This window comes from Portunus trituberculatus, chromosome 47, assembly GCF_017591435.1.
Source record: "Portunus trituberculatus isolate SZX2019 chromosome 47, ASM1759143v1, whole genome shotgun sequence".
Lineage (NCBI taxonomy): Eukaryota > Metazoa > Arthropoda > Malacostraca > Decapoda > Portunidae > Portunus > Portunus trituberculatus.
Window position 1 is genome coordinate 17,249,285 of NC_059301.1, and position 25,740 is coordinate 17,275,024.

At 43.0% G+C, this 25,740-nt stretch overlaps 1 protein-coding gene across 14 annotated transcripts in view; it reads left to right on the forward strand.

Moving 5' to 3' along the window:
* Nucleotides 1-25,740, forward strand: part of LOC123520769 (tyrosine-protein phosphatase Lar-like) — a 924,035-nt gene that overhangs the window by 761,624 nt on the left and 136,671 nt on the right. For all 14 annotated transcript variants that reach the window (XM_045283347.1, XM_045283346.1, XM_045283354.1 and 11 more), the window contains one exon: nucleotides 2,191-2,301. In XM_045283347.1, coding sequence (XP_045139282.1) covers nucleotides 2,191-2,301 — 111 coding nt within the window. The remainder of the gene's footprint in view (nucleotides 1-2,190; nucleotides 2,302-25,740) is intronic.

Here is a 25,740-nt window from a genome sequence, read left to right on the forward strand (position 1 = left end):
TGTATTATTAATATTATTATTATTATTATTATTATTATTATTATTATTATTATTATTATTATTATTATTATTATTATTATTACTATCATTATTATTATCATCATCATTGTCATCATCATCATTATCGTTAACACACTCCATGACTGGTGTAAGAGACTCGAGGTTAAGAGGGACGAGACAGAGCTTGGAATCTCCCGCTAGAACCCTCTCCTCTCAAAGAGCGACAAACAAAGGGGTTTTCTTCATATATTGAGTGCTTTCTTATGATATCTAACCCTCTTTCCTTCTTTTATTTCCCTCTTGCGTGTCACTTCAGTTACGTTGGACAAGATGAGATGAATCAAGATTATTATTTATTCATTGTATTATCAGTTTATTATCTTGTTGTTTATCTTCCTATTACTTTTTACTACTTCATTAAATCGGATTGCAATTAAGTAGGACATTTTTAAGGAAAGGGAAAGAACCTGTAGGCGTAGAAAGAGGAAGGCGCACCACGAAAGCCTAGAGGAACCTGTCTCCAAGTGTACGTGTAAGAAAGAGCTGAAGGGATCGCAGTACACGGCGTCTACACCCACTCAGAGTGCTACAGGAAAGCCAGCTGAACATTTTCGGGGTCAAGGAATCTAAATGCAGTGTTGAGTTCGTATAAGTCGGATTTTCGGTTAAGTCGAATCTTCCAACAATCCCCCAATTAGTCCAACTTAGCGAGGTTTTAGTCTACTATTACTACTAATGCTACTCATGCTACTATTCATGTATTGTCGTAGTTGTTCCATTTCCGGTGTTATTTCAGGTATCAGTGCAATGTTTCAAAGAAGGTATAGTGAAACACGGTATAACTCACCTTCCCTTGAAAAGAAAGAAGAAAAAGTGTCTGAAGTGAAGATATTGGTATTATTTTTTTCCTTTTTACTCTTTTTTTTTTTTTTTTTTTTTTTAGCTGAGAAGTAACCGAATGAAGTCGCTCATTTCGTCATCGCGTCATTGCCAGTTTGTCGTGAGTTTACAGGATCTGTAATGATGTTGGTGTGTCGGATCATCGTTAATGCACAGAAACGTAACAATTTACAGGTAACAGTTGAAGTGTAAAGGGAAATATAGGATGTAAAGATATGACAGCTTGACTCGACCTACACTCCATGAGAGAGAGAGAGAGAGAGAGAGAGAGAGAGAGAGAGAGAGAGAGAGAGAGAGAGAGAGAACAGGCAAGAAAAGCTTCATCATTAAAATCAAGATCATCATGGGTTCGGATGACATATTCAGAACCGCAGTATCGCCTTACTATTACTGCCAAGCATGTGAAAGAAAATCATACCAAACTGGAGAGAGCAAAGAACAAAAATTGAGCAGAATCATCATCAGTTTCTGCTCATGATGTTCTCTTGATGGAAGTGTATGAAAAGCAACATGTAGATTACGCTGGTAACTACTTGTTTTGATCCAGGGAGTCGATGCATTACATACACCACTAACTAGACATTTTAGCCACAAGTCTGACAGGGCTGGGCGGCTGTTCTCCTGAGTGTACCTACCGCCAGACAGTCACGTTTGCAGTTTCATCTTTTTTTTTTTTTTTTTACTCTTTTTTTCTGAATATATGAAGCTTGCAATTTATTCCGAGACTCTGGGTGCTCATTACCATCCGCTGCTCTATACACTTGGCGTCGCTGGTATTGACATGCAGCATGTTATTGAAAAGAGAAGAAACACCAGTCTTCTTAGAATACTCGTGCATCGTCCGGACGCTTGAGTTTATCGGTGACTTGGTCTATACACATTTTGTATATTATTCTTTGTAACTCTCATATCTTCATGGATTATGTATTATATATTTTGTATCTTTACACATATAGATTTAATATTTAAGTATGGCTCAACTTTATTATTCTAAGCATTCTTTATGAAATTATTGTATCCTAGTATAGATATATGACTGAACACTCTCAATCACTCATGAAGTTATTTACTGTGCATTGAACCAAGCAAAGGCATGAAATTTATTTAAGATATGCTGGAAAAGGGACGGGGAGGTATTGGCATATGTGCAAGTGTTGGGTGGGTGGAAATAGGTAGGTAAGGCGAAGGTAAGGAGTAGCAGAGGGACTGGGGGCATTGAGGGCGGCAGTGGTGGCATGGTGTAAAGTAGTGATGATTCTCCAGGGAGTGACCGCGAACCTTGTGTTTCAGGGAGCCTCCAGATCAGCACCAGCACTGAGGAGGACGGCGGAAAGTACGAGTGTGTGGCCGAAAACACGGAGGGCACGGCCTTCAGTAACCTGGTCAGCCTTTACGTGAGGGGTGAGTAAACAAACATTGCTCTCCATTGGTCTGCTCCTTCCTCCTCTTCTCCTTCTCCTTCCTGCCCCATGTCACTTGCCCTCCTCCATTTCTTCCTCACGCTGTCCACTCGTACTCTTCCCTATTCTTTTTTTTTTTTTTTCCTCTTCCTCCTTTCCGCACTCAATACTCTTCTTACCCTGTGTCCTCCTCTTCTTTCTCCTCCTCCTCTTCCTCCTCCTCCTCCTCTTCCTCCTCCTCCTCTTCCTCCTCCTTCTCCTCCTCCTCCTCCTCCTCCTCCTCCTCCTCCTCCTCCTCCTCCTCCTCCTCCTCCTCCTTCTCCTCCTCCTCCTCCTCCTCCTCTTCCTCCTCCTTGTACTACTACTACAACTACTGATCCAACTATTACTACTATTGCTTATTTTTATACTGTTATATCTCATTTCTTATTCATGCATTCTTATGTGTATATTACTTGATTTTGCTCTTGTTCTCTCAACTTGCATGCAGTTTTCAGGACTTCTGTGTACCATTGAGGACATTTACTATGCAGTGTGGCAGAGGTACTTGTTTAGATCTGTGGTTATTGTTGAAAGCTATAGAAGTTATGATGTTTGTTCCCTCGAATAAAAGAAAAAATATAATTAAGAATTACAAAAAACGGCTAAGAAATGTTAAATAGAGAAGGAAGCTTACGACGAACTAATCTTTCACCTGGGAAAACACCGGCACTGACTGTGCAGGAGGAGGAGACGGAGAAGAAGGAGGAGGAGGTAGTGGTGGTGGTGGTGGTGGTGGTGGTGGTGGTGGTGGTGGTGGAAGAGAGCTAGGGCATTTGGGACCTGTGCTCGTTTCGTGCAGGAGTGTTTTTTAGGGGCGAGAACCTCTCAGTACTATTGGTCGTCTTTGCGGTACACTAAACAAAGGACTCTCTCTCTCTCTCTCTCTCTCTCTCTCTCTCTCTCTCTCTCTCTCTCTCTCTCTCTCTCTCTCTCTCTCTCTCTCTCTCTCTCTCTCTCTCTCTCTCTCTCTCTCTCTCTCTCTCTCTCTCTCTCTCTCTCTCTCTCTCTCTCTCTCTCTCTCACACACACACACACACACATTCACAGTTCAAATTATTACTTGATAGTCATTGTCAGCAGTTCTCAGTATGCATCTTTCAGCGCTCTGTAATATACATAAGGGTAGAAAGTTTGAAAGCATCCGAGGTTTGATTTAAAATTCAAAGCCGCTACGCCAAATTAATGACCAGAAAAACATATTGCAGGTTTTGATGAAATGCATCAGCGCCTCTTAAGGATACTGGGAAATGCTTTTTAGAAGTTTAATTGATATTTCCCTGGCCTTGTACACTTAATGGTTTCTTCGGAGTAAAGCCGCACCGAGGCGTGTGATGGCAAGGAAAGCGAAGAAAAGGAAAGAGGGAAACCTTTACCTTTTTCTGATACGTAGACTTAAAGACTTGACGGCGAGGTAAGAAGAATAACGGAACGAGATTGGAAGAGAAATGACGATAGGTTACGGGCGAATAGAGTGAAAGAAAAATACAACTGATTGACTGATTGGTTAATTGATTACTATAACTACGGCACAACAACGGTTATGGGGCGCTGCTGAGGAGACGAAAGGTGAGGTTGACTGAAATGCTGCAGGCGACGTAGCAACAGGGACTAAGACGACACAGCAAGGCCACAGCAGGGAATCGGAGACAGCGGGGATGTGCGTCTGTGGGGAGAAGCGACGGGTTCAGGAAGACATTAGGTATTAATGAATGCAGGTGGAGGCGCGGCGCGGGCGGGAAGCCATAATGCTCCAGCGAGACGGGAGGATTTTCAGCTATGGTTCCAGCTGAGGTTGGGTTGCCGAGTGTGTGATTCTGAAGACTTGTTATTAATTACCGGCTGCTGTCTGTACACGGGCTTGTCTCCTGCCACGCCATCCCGGTTCACATCGTAGGTAAGGAGTAGGTAGAGACGGTAAGTCAGGGAATGGAAATTGGTAACCTTGTAATCCAGTAATGCCGTAAAGTCACCCCAAGCCAGTGTGACAAAGTACGTGGCTTATTGAACCTCCTCGCCCTGACAATTAGAGAAGGCCTCCATCGCCCCGGGGGAATCTTGTAGGCCTCAGGTGGTGGTGGCGATGATGGTGGCGCTGGTGGCTGTACTGATGATAATGATGATGATGATGATGATGATGATGATGATGATGATGATGACAACGATCTTTTGACCTGTAATTCCACACAAGATAAAACACAAAAAAGAGCAAAGTAACTAAAAACTCATTCACATATCTCCCTGTATTCTTTTCGCCTCCTCAGTGATAATTGTGTTCATTAATATTCAAAGCTTATTAGTGTCGTAGCAAAAAGAAAAAAGTACGTAATTAATATCATGAAATTGGTAATGCATAGGCGGCCGTATCAGGTGGCGGAAGGGTCGTGTTTGAGGCGCCACACGGACGACGCAGCGGTGTTTGTGAAGGGCTGGCGTTCTTGTTTTCGCGGGGCCACACGGTCATCCCTCAGCACCGTGGCCTCCTGTCGATCGCCCGCGTGTCTTGCCGGTGAAGTAAAATAGTGGGTCGGGGAGAGAGAGAGAGAGAGAGAGAGAGAGAGAGAGAGAGAAGAGAGATTTGTATTTTCTATATCATTCGGGGATTCACTTTTTTTTATTCTAATTGTTGAAGTAAAACCATTTTTTTTAGTTTTATATAACATATGCACTTAATCTTCACACACACACACACACACACACACACACACACACACACACACACACACACACACACACACACACACACACACACATTTGAAACACACTTCACACCTGTCACGCACAAACATCTATTTCCTCTAAACACACGCAGGTCACATCCGCCTCAACACACACACACACACACACACACACACACACACACACACACACACACACACACACACACACACACACACACACACACACTTCCTTTCCTTCATCTCACATCATCCTCACCTCTCTCGCTCACTACGTACGTGCAATGCAAGTGGCAGTGCTTGAGATAACCCCACACCCACCTTGCCCTTCCTGCTCCACCTCCACCAGCCATAGTAACTCCCCTGCAGCAACCGTTCCTCCTCCACATCACCCGCTGCCGTCCCTCTCTGTCCAGCTAACAACCCAGAAATATTCCAACTCAGGTCTTTTTTTCTTTGTTCTAGTTAATCGATACAAAGCTTTTCCCGTGTCAACAACCGGGGGAGAGAGAGAGAGAGAGAGAGAGAGAGAGAGAGAGAGAGAGAGGCGGGGGTGGCGGTTAGTGAGTGTGCCTGAAGGGCTTGATAAATATTAATTATATAATTATAACTCTCTCTCTCTCTCTCTCTCTCTCTCTCTCTCTCTCTCTCTCTCTCTCTCTCTCTCTCTCTCTCTCTCTCTCTCTCTCTCTCTCTCTCTCTCTCTGTATGGGTGTGTGTGTGTGTGTGTGTTTGTTGTCTGTCTGTCTGTCTGTCTGTCTGTCTGTCTCTCTCTCTCTCTCTCTCTCTCTCTCTCTCTCTCTCTCTCTCTCTCTCTCTCTCTCTCTCTCTCTCTCTCTCTCTCTCTCTCTCTCTCTCTCTCTCTCTCATCAAGTGGGTCGGTAGGCGGGTCATAATAAAGTATTCATATGTTAATTCCGGTTCGTGATCTGGAGAGCGATGTTTGTCCAGATCCGGTAGGTATTTGTCGAAGAAAATTTTTAAGGAACGGAGAGAGAGAGAGAGAGAGAGAGAGAGAGAGAGAGAGAGAGAGAGAGAGATAAAAATTCCTCTTTATCCTAGCCTCACGTTGTTGACTCTGCCGACCCGAGTGCCGGTTAGCCGATTATCTGCACAAATACGACCGACTTAACGCCGCTTGAGATTCCTCTTCTCCACTACCTTCCTCTGCGTCTCCTCCCGAGCCTCCTCTGTCATGTTCGCACCCTGCCGCCTCTCGTACCCTCTCCAGTACTGCCATTAAGCCCTGCTCGCCATCGTCATCCTATCTGAATCTTTTCCTGTCTTCTCTTTCCTACTCTTGCTTCCCTCCATTTCGTAGTCCCGGTGGTCTTTCCCGGCTCCCTCAGGCCTGGGTCCGCTGGGTGTTAGCTGCGGGTACACATGGCCACTGCTACGCCCTTCGCCTCAGTGCTTTCAAGGCACATGTATCTATATTTTTTTCAGGAGGTATTGGGTGTGTTTGCGAATATCCCGAGCCATATTTGTCGACACTTCTCGCCCATGCCTCCACCTGCACGTCAGCCAGCTCTCTCTCACGCCCATCCGCCCCCTTCTGCTGGTGGCTCATCTGCAGGACAGCTTAGTTAAGACTCGCGCTCCTCCATCCCTCTCAGTTATTTACGCCCTCATCCTTGTAGCCAAGCGATTCACCATTCCACAAAGCGTTACACCTCTCCACCTCAACCTACACATTCCCCTCCTCTTCTACATTCTCGTCGTGTCCCCAAGCGCCCCTCACTCAGCCGCTACACCCTTCAAATTCTCCCCTCTATCTTCAAGCACTTTTTCCAGTTTTTGTTGCCATGGGTACTTAATTGCTTTTGAAGGCAGCCTAAAAAATCACACTAAATTTGAAATAAAAATCCGAATTGACAATTGGGTACAATTTTGGTGTATCCTTTGAAGTGGAATTGGTGCGTGTCCCTAATTGGCCATGGGCAGGATGGGCGGCGCGCGCTCTCTGACCCGCGGCGCCTGACTCAACGCCGCCCTGAACTGAGCAGACAGCAAAATGACCGCCACTCACTCCCGGAGAGTTATAAGAATTTGCACGAGAATTATAAGACTGTTAGAAGTGCCGGCGGCTACGCGGTGGAGAGTGCGGCCAGACTCCGGTGAATGGGATCAAATACGAATTTCAAGAAGCCTCCAGGAAAATCATTGTTCTAGCACTTATCTGATCGTGCAAGTTCTGCATTCTAAAGGATCATATTGTGGATGTAGTGCTGCACCAGGCGCAGTGCACATACTCCCCCCCATCCCTCCACTGCTGGTCTGCTCAGGATGCATGCTGTTGTCTCTCCACCGCTGCTCACAAGGCTGGGCTGCCGCACTGTATCCTATCATGCAGCGCGCCACAACGTAAGGCTGCCGCACCTCGCCTCCCCCCCAACCAGTGTCCCGAGTCAGCTTTCGCGCCTCACCCCCTCACAGCCTAGAAAGTTACGTACATGTTTTAGGATTGAGTGACATGTTGATTTACCTCTTGCCAGGAAGCACAGAATATCGCGGCGTAATGAAGTAATCATGTGCCCGTCATGCAAGGGAGCAACATTGTGTGCAGGGCATAGAAGAGTGCCTCTAGCAAGCATTTAATACCATCACTCCCTGAAGGGACATTTTGCCCCCTCACTTTTTTATGGGGTGATTCATGATTAATTTTGAAGGTATAAATTTGTGAGGCGAAGTGAAGCGTGTGTGGTGTTGGCAGATCCTGTAATGGAGGCAGGGGGATGTCGGACCTGGAATTTACTTGGAAATTGTACGTTGTGTGTGTGTGTGTGTGTGTGTGTGTGTGTGTGTGTGTGTGTGTGTGTGCGTATGTGCATGTGTATGACCTTGCGCTTAATTTTATATATGTATGTTTGTAGCACGAATGTTTCTCATGAATATATCAGTAGTTCTTATTAATGGTGCAGCAATATAAGACTACTAATCCCTCTTTTATCTCCCTTAACCATAATACACATCTGTGGAAAAATAGTATGGATTAATAAACGCAACACCGTTATTTTCTAGGGATTATTTTTCTATTTTTTTCATTATTCAAACTTATCCTGTGCTTCATCTCCGTTATTGATATTTTTCTTTCCTTTCGTGTTTCAACTATCTTCTCCCACCTTCCCTTCCCTCCATGCTCCCTCTCTCTCTTTCTCGATAACTTTTTCCTTGGAGCACCGATCTAGTCCTTTCCTGTTGCTCTTCTTTTCTCCACCCCGTTTTCCTCCTCGCCTCCACCATCAAGTTCCATTTTCCTCGAGTATCTGAGAACCTCTGATCGTATCGTGTCCTTCCACTTTCTTCCCATCACTCAGCGCAGTAAAGGAAAAAAAATAGAAGGAAAGCTGGGAGTGATAGGGTTCTTCAGGACCTAAGTGGTATATAAAAGCCGTTTGTGCCAATGAAAGATGAAAGTTCTTTATTCCAGGAAGGGAAAAAAGTGTTTTACTTTTCGACATTCAAACCTGATTTTTTATTGTTCCAGAAATCAGTGTGCTTTCATTGTTTTTTACGGTAAGGCCTATAGCGTCAGTAGGCACACTTGAAGAGTGCATGGGAAGCGCTGTTCAGCTTCCGCCCATTAGTGGCGCAGGCAATTTTATTTATAGTGGTACCCATATTAGGGCCCATATCACCGCCCAAGCTCATCTTGAGTGTAACCACCTAGAACCTGGGTATCATGGTGACATGTAGGTAACTTTAAACCACTCGACAAATGGCAAGTGTTTTAAGGCTGTACGTGGTGGGATTCGAACCTACGCGTGAACGTCTGCCCGATCCCACGCTCACCACCTTAGCTACTCTGCCACCGCCTCCCTGATGAATACCTGGAATTTCAATGATATAAGCAACACCTTCACTGTAGTGCACCATTTTGTAAAGAAATGGTGCGTCTGCAAAGTTGAATTAATATATTAATTAAGAGCAGTGGCCGCTGGCGACGCCTTTATGAAGTGGTGTTGATGCTCTAATTTTTGTGTGTTGCACAGAAAAGGATGGAATGGTGAGTTACGAGGCAGGAATACACAGGCACCGCGAGATATGAACCTAAAAGATGAACAAGCATTAATATCTTTACTTGTATTAGAGAGAAACACGATTACTTTTTATCTTATGTTTTAAACTACACTTAAATAGAATACTCCATGGAACTCCAAGATTAAGCCTCAGAGGCAGTAACAGTTCTTCTTCGTCCTGTGTGGACAATGAAAAGCGACGTATCTCGGCCAGGGAGCCGCAGAGCCACACATTCTTTTGATTGAGTCGGTTTTTAATGATCTTATTGTAAAAACTGACTTTCACTACTTTTAGTAATCAAGCCACTTTCTCCTTTTTTTTTTTTTTTTTGCATATTGCCATGTATGCTTTCCATATAAACAAAAAAGTTTAGATTTAGTTCTCTTCCCTTACTTTTTCATTTGAATACTCCTTCACTGGCTTCAGTAATCAATGTTTTGTACTGAAATTTCTTTTTTTTTTATCTTAATCTTTTGAACTAGCAAATTTCATTGAATAAAAAGAATGAGGCAGAATTACACGACACATTCAAGGTGCAGCTTGAGTATCGAGAGTATGAGTGTATAAACTTTTATGCTCCCTTTACCAGCATTTGAAGCAATAAAACCCAACGTCCGATTAGCTTCTACATTCTGTGCAACACATTGCTTCCAGAGTTTTGCGCCGTTGCTGACGATAACAGATTTTTTTCTTGCAATTTACGTAGAGGTTTCCCGAACATTTTGTGCTTGTATTTTCATGAATATACTTTTTGTAATTGGAAGCTCTTGAAGCGAGAGAGAGAGAGAGAGAGAGAGAGAGAGAGAGAGAGAGAGAGAGAGCGAACTGATTGCAACAGGAGAGTGTGGTTAAAGGAAAAGAACCATGATGACTTGAGAATAAGTACTACAAATATAGAAAATCGAAGCAGGATAATATTGAGCACATTAAGAGCAACATCACCCAGAGTGGAGATGATATTATGGGTGGCGAATGTAGGGCGACGAACTGAGAAGGAAGCACAGGTCCACCTTTCCATGTCCTTCCCCTTACGCTCATCTGAAAGAAACTTGGTTAAATCTTTCTGATGTGTGACGTGAGGGAGGAGGTAGTGCGTCGCTTCTTGGGACAGGTGAAAGAGATGGATCTTAGTTTCTCTCTCTCTCTCTCTCTCTCTCTCTCTCTCTCTCTCTCTCTCTCTCTCTCTCTCTCTCTCTCTCTCTCTCTCTCTCTCTCTCTCTCTCTCTCTCTCTCTCTCTCTCTCTCTCTCTCTCTCTCATTACCTCCATAAAAAGATGTCCATGATAGATCTTCTTCTGAAATCCATCGATCCTCAGGCGACATTCAAAACACTAACTTATTCCTTCGCTCATGCTCTTTGCCAGGTCACTTTTATATAACTTTATCTCTGAACAGTAAAATATATAAACACTATCTATTTGTACCACAAGCATTAGCAGGAACATTAATATAACACAACACAAACGTCCTGAAAAAAACTAACTTTCTTTTTTATTACCACAGTACCAGTAGTTGTAGTAGTAGTAGTAGTAGTAGTAGTAGTAGTAGTAGTAGTAGTAACAGTAGCAGCAGCAGCAGTAGTAGTAGCAGCGGGTGTACTACGTTGGAGAAGACTTTTAAAATAGCAGAGAGAGGGGAAAATTGTGGAGTCTACGTTTTGCATTTTTATCATCACTCACTGCCATTCATTTACACTGGAAGGCAAATTAAATAGTGGACCTCTTTGGGCAGTCATTCATTGTTGTATCAGTAGAAGAGAACATAACCGAATGAAATACTTCCTACAGTCATACACTCTTACTGGAAAATAGCACGACATGACTACTTTTTTTTTCCTAAGTTAGTCAGAATAAATATTTGGGGAGGACGAAATAGAGAGTAAACCAAACTTATCTAATCAAACCTAATTCTGTGTCTTAATTACCATCATCAACTCTCCAAGTCTCTAATGGAAGAATTAACCAGTGTTCTCAGTCATTCACACCTTTCTCTGGTAAATTTTGGAACTTCCTAATTGCTTCTGTATTTCTAACTTTTAAGAAGGAGCTTTCAAGACATTTATCCTTTTTTTATAGCTAACCCTCTCGGAGCTACAAGGGAACTGGCAACTAAGTGGGCCTTATTTTTTTTTGTTTTGTGTTGCCCTTTGCTAATTTTTCCCTCTTACATAAAAGAAAAAGAATGTCACGGTAGCAACATTTATTTTTATGTATGTTTGTAGAGTAACCTAATGTAATTTATCCATCACCGCGAGAATACGAGATGACAATTGAGTAACGATAGTATGTAGTAATCTTCACGTAGCTTTCTGTAACGTATGTAGAACCACGAACCAGAGAGTGTGACGTGCGGGTCAAGAATGCATGTAAATATGTAAAGTGTGTAGATAAATAAAACATATCAAAGAAGGAAAAAAAAAAAAAACTCGTAATGAAAATGTGAAATAAAAATGTCTTTGCAGTATTTTTATAGCTTAATTATCTTCTTATGGAGTTAATTTATTCATATATGTATTTTCTATTCTACATTATGCGGAATTTTATCTGAAAGAGAAAAGCGTGCTTAGCGTTCTCTCTCTCTCTCTCTCTCTCTCTCTCTCTCTCTCTCTCTCTCTCTCTCTCTCTCTCTCTCTCTCTCTCTCTCTCTCTCTCTCATAGCAGCGCCGCTTAATTTCATGAAGTCTGAAAAGTATGAATAACTTGAAAAAATGCGAATGTGAAGGTGAGTGCGCGCCGGGGCTGAAGCTAAATTTGGCGTTAATAAAGGAAAAACAAACGTTGGCAGTTATCATTGGGTTTTTATGGCGAGCTGTGCAAAGGCCTGTGAGTGGAGGAGCATTGTTGTTGTTGTTGTTGTTGTTGTTGGTATTGCTGTTGTTATTATGTCATTGTTATTCTTCTTACAGCTATTTCTATTATAACATTATTGCTTTCGTTCCTACCACTACCACTATCAATACTACTACTACTACTACTACTACTACTACTACTACTACTACTACTACTGCTGCTGCTACTTATTTTACTGTTTTTGTTGTGGTCACTGCTGCTGCTGCTGTTGCTTCTGTTTTTACTCCTATTATCAACACTTTTATTACATTACTATCACTGTTACCAGCACACCCATCACCACGAGCATTCTTTGACCTTTCGCTCGCCACTCATCTGCCGCATCATTCATTTCCCCTTCATTTTTTTCCTATATTTCTTTTCTTCGAGTATCAGTGGCAAGTTTCCTGCGTCCTTCATTCCCATTTCGCTTTTAATCATCTTACATATTGCTTTTTCCCCAGTTATTCCGCTGAAAGAGGTAACTCATATCTCCAGTTTCCTCAGCGTGTGTACTAATGAACTGTACAGCACGTTTCCTGCCTTTGTTCGTGTTTCCCTGACGCAGGCCAGCAGGAGGGCAGGTTGCGTCATGCTGTATTGAGCCCGTGTTGTCTTCACTTTGATTATTTCTTATGGAATATGTTTGGCCTCTTTGCTCTCCTCAAGTAATGTAATACTTCGTCCATAATTTTGTATATGGAAGATTGAGTCGTCGTTTAGAAAAAGAGAGAGAGAGAGAGAGAGAGAGAGAGACATACGGACAGACAGACAGACACAAAGACACACAGACAGACACAGAAAGACAGACAGACAGACGGAGATTGCAGCTTCAAAAGACTTGTTGCAGAAAATTTATTTAAAAAAATGTTAAAATCGTCTTAACTTTTATTTTCTCTCGTCACTATTTATTCATTTATGTGAATTATTAAAAGATTTAGTATTTCTCGTCACCATTTAGTTGTTCTAACTATACCGTGGTTACAATTTTATTTCCGTTACTGCTCACCGTGAGAGTGTATGTTTAAATCTGTCACGCATTAACCCTTCAGTACCTGTTTAGTATTTGGTTATTTGATACAGCTTCAGAAACTTATAATGGGGGAAAAAGATAGTGAAGACTGTAGCCATTAATCTGACCTCCATAGACCCTTCCTAATGTCAATAAAATGGTCTAATCTCATCCAAAACTCAAGGTAAAAATACGTCCCAGTACAGAAGGGGGTAAAAAGCATCAACACTCGCATCACTGAAACAACAAGAAGCAGAGAATACACCAATAGCCCGATCCTCCTTTATTTGGTACTCCTCGGTTACCATCTTTCCTCTGTGATCACCTCATCGGGCAGGCTGGCTAATCCCCTCTGGTGGCCACAGGCTTCCAAGGTCCGCCAGCTGATGAAATCTGTGACTCGGCCCCGCCTTATAATCCCCGGCCAGTAAGTAGATTAAAAGTAATCCCATTGGCGGCCGGCAGCGAGGAGGAGGGGACGTGCATATTGGCACACCAGCTTATGAAAAAGAACTACTTAACTAATAACATGTTGCTTACTTAGAGGGGATAAGTGCTGTTTGGAGGGAACACACACACACACACACACACACACACACACACACACACACACACACTCTCTCTCTCTCTCTCTCTCTCTCTCTCTCTCTCTCTCTCTCTCTCTCTCTCTCTCTCTCTCTCTCTCTCTCTCTCTCTCTCTCTCTCTCTGATCATTTCACACAAAGATATCTTCTACATCTATACGCTCTTTGAAGTTGTCAGTTCTTAACACAACATCGTCTGGTCAGTCTTAGTGTGTTTTCACCGACCGTGGGTGGCTGCACACGCAGCCACCGCCGCCTTCTGTTGTGCAAATCTTCAAATCATGTGAACAAAGGTTAAGAGAGTCTTGGCATTCTGAAGGAAGGAGATATTGTGAAATTTCGGAAAGAAAATTTTAAAAGATATGTTGTTGATACTCTGTGTGTGTGTGTGTGTGTGTGTGTGTGTGTGTGTGTGTGTGTGTGTGTGTGTGTGTGTGTGTGTGTTACTCATCCTTTGATTTATTTACTCTTTTATATATGACGATTTCAAATTCTTTTTCTCTATATTTGTTAACGAAGGTGGAATGAACAAGGCAAACTAATCCTGTCGTCCCTTGTGTTCATTCCGTCCCGTTCTTATTAGCCGTTAGAAGAGTAAATAACAGCTCACTTTATTTTCCATCCTTCTCTGGTGTTATTGCTTTCCTTTGATCGTTGGCGAGAATAACTAGGAGGCTCTACATCTTCCGGGAACTTCAATGTCTCCTCTATTATAGTGATGTAACCCTATTCCGAGCAGCCTACATCCTTGTCTCTTCGTATCAAAAACATTCTCTCTCTCTCTCTCTCTCTCTCTCTCTCTCTCTCTCTCTCTCTCTCTCTCTCTCTCTCGCAGCATTTCCTTTCTCAGTCTTAATTTCCTTGGCTCTAACCCTTAGGCTTTCAATACCCTCACCGATTTCTCTCTCTCTCTCTCTCTCTCTCTCTCTCTCTCTCTCTCTCTCTCTCTCTCTCTCTCTCTCTCTCTCTCTCTCTCTCTCTCTCTCTCTCTCTCTCTCTCTCTCTCTCTCTCTCTCTCTCTCTCTCTCTCTCTCTCCACATGCTTTATTTTAGCCAAATTCCTGTTAAATGCCTTCGTCTTGTCTATTGTCATTGTTTTTTCCAGTGTCATTGCATTTCATTATTATCACTATCATCGTAATTGGATTATATGTTTTTTTGTGTGTGTTTTATCTTGCAACTTTCACTTCCATCACTTCCTTTCTTGTTCATTCTTTTACTTTTCCTTCTCTTTCATTTCCTCTCGTTTTACTTCTCCGCCTTAACTTTCCTCTCCGCTGGCCACGCTTCGATCAACTCTCCTCTTCCTTCCTCTTGCCCTCCTTTCTAACCTTTTCTGCCCTCTTTCCTCCATGTCCAGCCTCTTAGGGGTAAACTTCCCGCCCTTATTTTACTTTCCCCTCCCCCCCCACCCTGTTGCCTATCTCCCTCACCTGATTATTTCCCCTGCGTGTAATCATACAGTATTGTTCCTCCCCCTCCAATATTTTACGCCCCTCTCCTGTCCTCCTCTCTTCCTCCCTCCTCCTCCTCCCTTAGTTTAGTATCTCGCATCAGCTTCCCTCCCGCAGCATCCTCCCCTTACTATCTCCCGGCCACTCTCTCTCTCTCTCTCTCTCTCTCTCTCTCTCTCTCTCTCTCTCTCTCGCTCTCGCTCCCTCCCTCCCTGAAGTGAAATATGGAGGTGGGCCGTGAAGGTGTCGGGCGGTTAAGGTAATTGTCGTGGGAAGGTGCACCTGGAAAGGTCTCTCTCTCTCTCTCTCTCTCTCTCTCTCTCTCTCTCTCTCTCTCTCTCTCTCTCTCTCTCTCTCTCTCTCTCTCTCTCTCTCTCTCTCTCTCTCTCTCTCTTTTGTTTTAACTCGTTCAGACAGAACGTTCATCCGCTTTAGAGATTTTCGTTCTCTTTTTATTTTTTTTTTTTTTTTGATTCATATCCTTTTGAACATTCACTTTGTGTTCTTTGTATCACTGTTCGTCTCCATTGTTGTCACTCTTTGCATGCGCTCGTAAAGGTCACGTGTTTCTGGAAGGATATCAGTTTTTCGTCAAAGCTGTATTGGTTATGGATTTTTCTCGTGTCTGCCATGTGTGGGTTTCCTCTCTTTGTTTCTTAATATGTCAGCTCGTTGTCGCTTTAAACATTCACGATACAGAGATTCTTTGTGTGTGTAATTGTAATGATCCAGTGGTGATCCAGGCTTAATTTCTAGAATTTTTGTTAAATAAAATTGCAGCCACGTAAAATTTTATAAACAGGTTTACTTTAGATATATTTCATGACGAGGTAGTTACGAGAAACTATTGCCTTGATAAGTCTTCAAACGCACACATTCTCAGTAACATTAGATATGCGGCGAAAAAAAAATGTCATTAACACACCTCAAATTCATCTTGTTGGCGAAAAGCACGTTCTTTTAGCTTCAATTTGGAGGCATGTTACAGACAGACCTTGGAATACAGCTCACAATGCACTGGCATGGCGTGTGTCTGTCTGCCCACACCACTGGCCGCTGTAACATTTGCTGAAACCGTTCATAATGATAATTAACAATTCTTTTTTACTGTATGTCGGAATAAAACACACAAAGACAAGCGCTATATGAAAGATGCTGAATGTTAAAGAGACAGGTGAAGTTCGCTTCAATGATAATTTTGCATCAAGAATGTGAGCGTTGCTGGAGAGGCATGTCTGCCGCAGCACCGCTCCCTGCCACGCTCTCTCTCTCTCTCTCTCTCTCTCTCTCTCTCTCTCTCTCTCTCTCTCTCTCTCTCTCTCTCTCTCTCTCTCTCTCTTTCTCTCTCAGCTGAGTAAAAGAAGTATGAAATGTAGAAATGAAAATGAGGGGCAGTTACAGTCAAACGCTTCAATATGATTGGAAAGTTTTTTTTTTCAACAGTTGACAAGGCATAAAATATTTTTCCATGTTCTCGCCGAGCTTGTGATCTTCAAATGAAACAAGTGGTAGCAGCCTCGCGGCGACACGAGTCTTTTTCTAAATGCACACTTACGGAAGAGATTTAAAGTTGCAGTGATTTCTCTGAATGCTTCAATGCAGTGCCCTGAATCTTCTTGTGCCATTTGGAACTCCACGAACAAGCAAGAAATAATGGCAATAATAATGTTGATTATCAGCATTTACAATGAACGCTCTATTAACCTTTTTTGAGTTAGATCTTTCCTTCTTCAATCCGCCGCAATAATAGTAACCTCAAGTAGCAATTTTGAGCTGATATATATTGAAAAAGATCGGCTCGCCGTGTTGCCTTTGATCTCATTTGTCCTGCTAGAAATTCTATCAATCATGGTTGTTCCTTTGTGCCACATATTTATAGCCATACTTCTAAGCAATCTTGACGGCAAAATTTTAACCCCATCAACGCAAAGTTAGAAAAATTAATGAGCAAGGGATTCATGATGTGCCCGGCATGGAGGGAAGGAGGGCAGATGTTTACCTTCACCCGTTGAAGAACGCTCTGGTAATTAGGTTGCGCTCTTCCCTTCTCTCTCTGTACTTCCTCACCCCGCTCCTCTTCCCTTCCACAACCCCCGCCTTTAACTTTTAAACATTGTGTTATTCTCTGCAATCCCACTCCTACACTGCCATGATCTTCCTTTTTCTCACTTCTTCCGTACCATGACTTCTTCTTTCACTCCCTCCTCTATTTATTTAACAGTGTCATTCCCTGCCACCTCTGACTACTCTGCCATGCCTCCGCTCCTCCCTCACCCTGCGTTTCTTACTCTGCCCTTCGTGCTATATTTTTTCCCCAGTGTTGTTCATTCCCTGTCATCCTATTACTACCTGGCAGTGTTTATTTTCCTCTCCTATCCTTTTGCTCTGCTCGCTCCTGCCTGTCCCTAATGGAAAGCCACTCCACCTTTCCTGACCATGTGCCACCCCGCTCCACTCCATCCCTGGCTGCAGTGGACGACGAGGTCATCCGTGGACAAGAGTAATAACGTGTTTGTTGTTCACGTTCGATGTGTCCATACGTGAAAAGACACACAAACAGGCACTCATTACCACGGCATCGCCTTATGAACACTGATGTACATAGGAACCAGGGCCGATTGTGTTACTATTGTTGTTGTTGTTGTATTGTAGTTCTTACGCTATAGGAGTTACAATGCACATTCATATTTCATTGCATCGTTATTTTCGCAGGGATAAGTTAGTATATGTAATTCTCTCTCTCTCTCTCTCTCTCTCTCTCTCTCTCTCTCTCTCTCTCTCTCTCTCTCTCTCTCTCTCTCTCTCTCTCTCTCTCTCTCTCTCTCTCTCTCTCTCTCTCTCTCTCTCGTAATTAGCCACGTACTGCTTTTTCTTCCATCTCTTTACTTATGACAATCACTTTCATCCTCTCGCCTCACCTGTGTCTCAATGGACGCCACAAAGGGTGTTTATTCGCTGGTTTATACCGTGGTTTTATACCTTCCCCTCCACGCCCTCCAGCACCGCCGCCTCCCTCAACAAAGCTTCCTTTTCCCTTTCATCCAAACCTTTTCTCGCACCCTTTTCACTCTAACTGTAGTCTCCTTTGTTTTATTGCTCTCCCTCTTACGTTTATGCTGTATCCTCTCGTAAACCATTTTTTTTTTTTCATTCACGCCCTTTCTCTTCTTTCATACTTACTATCATATTCTTTTGCTACCCTTCCGCTACTTGGTATATGCGTTTCTGTTTCGCGTGTAATTTCATCTTGTATTAATTTTCTCCTCCTTTCGAGAATGCGTTGTATTAATCATGTTACTAAAGTTGTGCTACATTGTACTCACTTCATGCTATTTTATCATGCATTAGGTTCCCAAGTGTGTGTGTGTGTGTGTGTGTGTGTGTGTGTGTGTGTGTGTGTGTGTGTGTGTGTGTGTGTGTGTGTGTGTGTGTGTGTATGTGTCTTTCATTCCTCATATTTGCTCACCCTCGTGGTCTTATATGCCTCTCTTCTCCCCTCTTCACCTATCCTCTATCACCCTCCATTTGCATACGCCTCTCGGATTAGCAAAGATGAAAGCAAAAAATAAAGCGTTGGTAGGCCAGTGCAGATCAGCCTCGCCCTGCCGTGCCTTACCCTGCCCTGCCCTCAAAACACTGCACGTTGCCCTGACACGACTGCTTCACCTTACGCTTCACTGATAGGCCGTGGGAAGTGTGCATCTCTGGTGAATGGTGCTGAATTGAATGAAAAATATATATGAAGATATTTTTTTTCATCTTACAGTATGGCACTACAGGTGGTAGTAGTTGTAGTAGAAGGAATAGTAGCAATAATAGTAGTAGACTTCAGATAATCCTTTTGGTTCTTCTCTTTAAAGACTGGCACTTTTTTTTTTTTACTTTTTTGTGTAGTAGTCATGGTGATGTGATGGTGGTAGCGGTGGTAATGGTGGTAGGAATAGTGGTAGTTTAAGTTTTCAGTTTATTAACGTTATTTATTTTCAAAAGCCCTCCGCCAGCAGCCGAGGCAAGAATCCAATGTGAGTCTCGCAGCCCAGTCGGGGAGAAAACCGCGTTATCGGCATCATTGATTTAATTAGTGACAGTCGCTGAAAGACGTGACGCAACACACAAGGAGCAGCCTAATGAAAGCCGCCGGGTATTACCACGAATATACTTTTTTTTTGTCTTTTCCTCATTTTTTTTACTTCTCTTGTTTTCGTGTTTCATATACACACATGCACACACAAAAATGTGTTATTACAAATTGTGCAGATGAATGGTGAAGTAACTTCAATTTCAAGCACGTGGAATTATTTTTCTTTCTTTTATTTATTTATTTTTTGTTGTGTTTCTCTGGTTTTTATTTTGAAGGCAAGTAATGGCTTTTTTTTCTTAATCCTCGAAAATGTTCCATTGCCGTTAAATAACTTTGTTTTGTGCGAATCATGTGGCAAATAATCCACAGCTCTGAGCGTGGAGAAAAGCAGCAATGTAGTCAGAATCCTTATTCAGGTGTTGTGTTCAAGGAGCGAGAGAAAACATTCCCGTGAACCATTTTGTGCTTGCTACAGATGAATACAAAGGTAAGCAAAAGTAGCAGCCACCACTAAATATGCATTAAGGCTACTCTTTTTTTCGTAAGTATGTGGAACCAAACGCATTTACCGTGAACACGAGGAGAAGAGGTTGTAAGCTCCAGAAAACAATCTTATTATGTTTGGATACGGAAAGTACTTGGGCTGAAGTAAACTGCACAGTGGCAAAATTAGATGGGATAGCTTTTGGCTTCATACGTATACTTGGTTGGATGAAAAAGAACAATGACTTTTATGTAGGCGTAAAATATAGACAAAATGAAAATCACATCAGAGGAAACGAGAACAGAAAGCTACAATGTGATTTAATGTGTAGAAGATATATACTGAAAACAAATTCACGAGTCAGTCGGAAATAAAGATTCTGGAAGCTCGTGATTTTGTTTCCGTAATTTTTAAATGAAATTTGAAATTGTCACATGGAAGAAAAGTTTGCACATTTTTTCGTAACATTTTTACAGTGTTTTGCAATGCGAACAAAGCGACAAAGACTGACGTGAGAAAAGCAGTGGTTTTGTATTCAGCTTTCTGATTAAAGAAACGGCAGAAAAATACAAATCGAAATATGTGGGGTTTTTCCTAAAGCATCAACAATCTTGTGTTGTCTGCTGCTTGCAGACGCACCCATGCTATATCGTGAGTGTGTACACAGACACCTAGTCAGTAGGTCAGTAGACATCAGCAATGTTTCTCAGACTTTACGTAAAAGAGTTTACCTAACGTCAGAGTCTTCGTTCTCCTGACATGAATAACCAAATTTGCCTCATTAGTTCTTCCGGAAAACAAAGACTTTATCGTGCTTTCCAACCGCAATATCTGAGAGACTCATTGAGCCTGCCAGCTGAACCGCCATGGAGATGACCTGAGGCTCCCTGCAGCCAAACATTATGCTGCTGTGAGGAACTGAACATTGGAAGTTGATTGAGTGAACATTTTTTTGGCGCCGTAACAACGGGATCGTGTGGCATGTGAGAATTGGAACTTCATATTCATGGAGCTGCACGGAGGATAGAGCCGCGCCTCATTAACGCTGGAAGTGTTGGATGGAAGAAGAGCACACACGTCTGCCGTCAGTGTGGCGGATGATGCACTGCTTTGCGCCGTCCCTCCGGTGTCCCTTTGAAGTCACTGTGACCGGAAATTAAGATTGAGTGGGGATCACTTTGCGCCTTTTCCTGCTGATGTAAAGCAGAACAGATATTTCTCCGTTAACCGTTGAAAGGCAGGTGACATTTTCGTCTAGTCTTCGTGTAGAAGAGAGAGAGAGAGAGAGAGAGAGAGAGAATGTATATGTGGTGCACAGTACATGGTGAATGACAATCTAGTGTAGTACAAAGGATGCTGAGTAAAATTGCACCAGCAACAGAGAGAGAGAGAGAGAGAGAGAGAGAGCCGTTATAGAAAATAGTGCACATTCAGGTGATTGAACTGAGGAGGAAGCGAACGAATATACAGTGGAAATGTACTTTAATGCTACAAATACGTTGGCATTTGAAGCAAAACAGTCACTCCACCAACGCCTCGCTCAGTACTGGTAGTGACTCAGCCCTTCCATCCCCTGCGGTGTCTCGCCTCCCCCACCACTGTACTTCCACTTGTCACCGCTTCCTTCCTCCTGCACCTTCCTGCCCTGCCCTTGCCACTGCCTCTCTCCCTCTCTCCCATGCTCACCTGCCTTACCCTTACAATGCCTGTCTCCCTCTCTCACGCCCACCTGCCCTGCCCTTGTCATCGCCTCTCTCCCTCTCTCACGCCCACCTGCCCTGTCCTTGCCATCGCCATTGCCTCTCCTTCTCTGCCTATTGAATCTCTCACACTCGTTTATCCGAGCACGTCCCATTAGTCGTGCATTGAAGTATCTTATCTTAAGGGAGAGCAGCAAGCCGGAAGTCAGCGCTTAGTATTTCAGTTTATGTGAAGCACTTCAAGCAGTTTTAGGAGTGTAGGTTAGGCACATAAATGAGGAATAGTCTCGCTGCAGAAATTTGTATTGAATAAGGTAAATGTATGTTGAAACGTGAATATATAACGAAAAGTCACACGTGTGTTACATTTTTGTTACAGAATGCATGTTAAAGCAAATACAATGGGTATGATTGCAGTGTGAATAATTAGATTTCATTTCGATGCGATTATGAAATACAAGAACCATCCCTTACGAGGCCGCGGCACGATGGAGGAGGCACGACCAGCGAGCCTTGAACTGGGGACAAAGTAAAGATTATGCGGATTATAGTAGATTAATAATGCACGATTTAATCCTCTAGCTATAAAGATGCGGCGTTTGGTAAGTAAAGTACAACAAAACTCTGGTGTTGTTAACTTTTTTTTCAGGATCACTTGAATCATGGATGAGCAACTGTAGTTCAGGCAGAGAGAGAGAGAGAGAGAGAGAGAGAGAGAGAGAGAGAGAGAGAGAGAGAGAGAGAGAGAGAGAGGGGGGGGGAAGGGAAGAAGGTCACCTGAGCACCGCTGATAACACACCCTCAGCGGGGCGCTTTGTGGGTCTAAACACTCAGTAAAACTCCTTGACGCCTGTGAGAGGCTGATAATCTTCCCCCCAAGAGTCGCCTGGCCCGGGGCAGGAACTGTGACAACCGTTAAAGACGTCGTGTTGAGTTACGTACATCGGGTGCTGGCCATAGGGAGGAAAGCCTTTGGGGCGGCGGTGGTCTGGGTAAAAGGGGATACCACACAGATAATTGACGAAAATCACTCCATTTTGACATTTTTCATTTTTGTGCTAGAATATTTCCTTTGCCATAGAAACACATATCTGAGCCATATAACCCATTCCCTGCCCCCCAAAAGCTACCCCTCTCGCGCCCCATCCCAGCCGCTGCATCGCAATAGGCCAGCTCTGCCACACACACACACACACACACACACACACACACACACACACACACACACACACACACACACACACACACACACACACACACTTGTGGCCTCGCTTTCCCGGTGTGTGGAGTGTGTTGATGTGGTCTCAGTCCTACCCGAAGATCGGTCTATGAGCTCTAAGCTCGCTCCGTAATGGGGAAGACTGGCTGGGTGACCAGCAGAAGACCGAGGTGAAGGAGGTGAATTACACACACACAATGTCTGCACAGCATACTCATACAGTCTGTGTGTGTGTGTGTGTGTGTGTGTGTGTGTGTGTGTGTGTGTGTGTGGCGTGTGTGTGTCAACATGTGTGGTGTATTTGTGTGTATATATAAATATATTTTTTTTTTTTTCGTGTAATTTTTTTTTTTTTTTTTTTTTTTTTTTTTATAGATCACCATTGTCACTTCACGTTTTCTATCATCTACATATTCTAGAGGTCGTATAAAAAAAGGGTACACTAAAGTAACTTGTCATTCAAGCCTTGTAAGAAAATAAAGTGTATTCGTGATTTTCTCAAAACACATTTCTCCCACTTCCATGGTCAATATCTCCTGTCTTTTTTGTAATACAGAACTGAAACTTTGCACACTTTTTGCATGAATACATATGTATAAAAGTATAGAACGATTTTGTACAAAAAAGAATTACGCGACTTGCAAAAAAATCATGAATGAGGCAAAAAGTTATACTTTTTTCCGAGTGGCATTTTTAACATATTTCGGAGTGATAGGAGAAATTTCAGTCTATAGATTCATTGCTGAATGTCTTCAGAATACGCTGGAATAAATATCTCATCAAAGAAAGAAATCTTTGATTTTAAATTGAATTTTATATGACCGCATATAAAAACAATTAAAATATATACTATTTATGACCCAAAAGTTATGAAACTTGGCCAGAATATGTAAATGCTCATGAGAAACACAATGGTTATAAGAATTTAGCTCTAAATACACCCTGGAAAAAATTGGATATACATGTGTGGTAGACGTCGTGTTGAGTTACGTACATCGGGTGCTGGCCATAGGGAGGAAAGAAAGCCTTTGGGGCGGCGGTGGTCTGGTTGCCCGACTGGTGGTGACGTCAGGAGTAGAGGGAGGGAGGGAGAGAGGAGCGGATGAACTAGATAACGAAAAGATAAATGGAGCAATAAAAGTAGGGGGAAGTAAGAAAATGAACGGGAGCAAGGCGAAGAAGCGGAGACGAAGAGAGTTGTGGAATACGAGGAAAGTAAGAAAGTGAAATGAGGGAGAAGGAGCGAGACGAGAAGGGGCCAAGCAGTGAAACAAAGACAGAGAAGTAGAGAACGAGAGAGGTTTGAGAAAAGGTGGAGGTGGCAGGAAGGAACACGGTGATAAAAAGGAGTAAAGGTGGGAAATGTCTTTCTGTGGAATGAGGCAGTTAAGGAAAACAAAGCTGGAATAGAAAGAAAGATAGTGAGAGAGAGAGAGAGAGAGAGAGAGAGAGAGAGAGAGAGAGAGAGAGAGAGAGAGAGAAATTAGACGATGTAATGCTAGTGTAGTGAGAGGAGAGAGCAGAGAAGGGAGAGTATGCAGATGAGGCATGTGAAGACCAGTCGAACCATGATACATTGGCTGGGTTATTGGAGGGGAGGTAGAGACAGAGGGAGGCAGGAAGGTGAAGGAGGGAGAAGAGAAAGAGAACGTGTAGGGAATGGGAGTAGAGGCGATGGGAAGCGAGGGGGAGCGCGGCACCCCTTGCTTATTGGTGTCGCGCTGACTAATGATAGGGAAAGAGGGAAGGAGCACAGCAAGAGAGAAAGTGAGGAACCAGCTGAGTAAAATGTTAAAATGGACGACCAGGGAAAAGAACATCTCAAGGCTTCCCGCGTGAAAAGTTGAAATTATTAAGCGAATTATGTATAAATTCTGAACAGCTCAATAGACGGAGGGAAAAAACCACAATATCACCACAAATAAGTTAAGGGAACTGTGCTTTACTTATTTTTCTGAGTAAAAGTCGCTTCATTTTATATGTCCACGTTTCGAGAAGCACCACCACCAGCACATTATTTCACGTGTAAGGCTTTTCCTGGGAAGACCAACACAAATGTGACGGCGGTACTTTTGTATGCATGAAGTATTTCGGTGCGCAATATTCAGCAACTAATTATATAATATTATTTGATTATTGATATATCTTAAGAAGTGAAGCCATTATGAGGTAATGAACACCGGTGTGAAATATATAGTACTCCTGGTTCCATGGTCTCCGTCCCCGGCACAGCCAAGAGCAGCATGGAGAGTGTGTTAGTCCCTGTTCTCACCCTCGCCTCCTCCAGCTGTTGCACTGCGAGGAGACATCTGGCCCGCCGCTAACACTAGAAATGCGTTGACCCTTTTTAGGTCACGAGAATGGGAGCTACACCTGCGCCATCTGCTAATTTCTTACTGTGTTATTCTCTTGTATATAGTTTGTCCTTAGGTTTTATGGTTATTGAGATAAGGGATTTAGATAGATAGATATGTTCCTATACAGTATGTAGTACAAATTGACTGCATCATAGCTAATTGGTCTGAATATTACATGCTGCCATCAATTAGGAAGGGTGTACACGAGATGTGCCATTATCAGGAGCATTCCGAAGTGTTATCTGCAGCTCATGAACACCAGCAATAGCAGCACGAGCAGCAGCAGCAGCACAAGAGGGAGGAGCATCGTCAGCCTCTTCCATCACCAGTGCGTTCGTGTGTTTTTCTCCAGTATCACCTTCCAGCCTCGTAACACACAAGTTCTTCGTCTCTTACATGACTCTTTCTTTTTCCTTACTTCTATTATTCTCTCTCCCTATTCCCTTGTCCATCAGTCCTTCTTATCCACTCTTTTGGCACCCTCTCTTGTCAGTCCCTCTCCTCCCATTCCCCCCAGCCTCTGATCTACCTTCGAATCCCTCAGGGGAAAGACTTTGATAGCTTCAGAATTGATACTTGCCAGAGGTCCATGATGTTAGCGGGAAATTGGGGAAGCGATGAGGAGCGAAGGAAGGAGTGGACTCGAAGGGGCTTGATAACACGTCATAACCAGCCTGATGAATGTTAGGATGAACAATTAACCCTTTAGTACCATGACACGTTTTCATATTCATTCTCCTTACAATTTGGTGATTTTATACAGCTTTAGAATCCTATGTGGGGATTAAAATAGTGGAGACTGTGGTCATTAATCTTCTGGCCTTCATTAACTCTTTCTAATGTAAATAAAATGGTTTAATCACACCCAAAACTCATGGTAATAATGCGTCTCAGTACTGAAGGGGTTGAGCTTATCTGGAAGTGTCTGGCTACTCTGAGTGCCTCTTTACCTATTTTAATTCATATTTGTTTTATATGTATTTC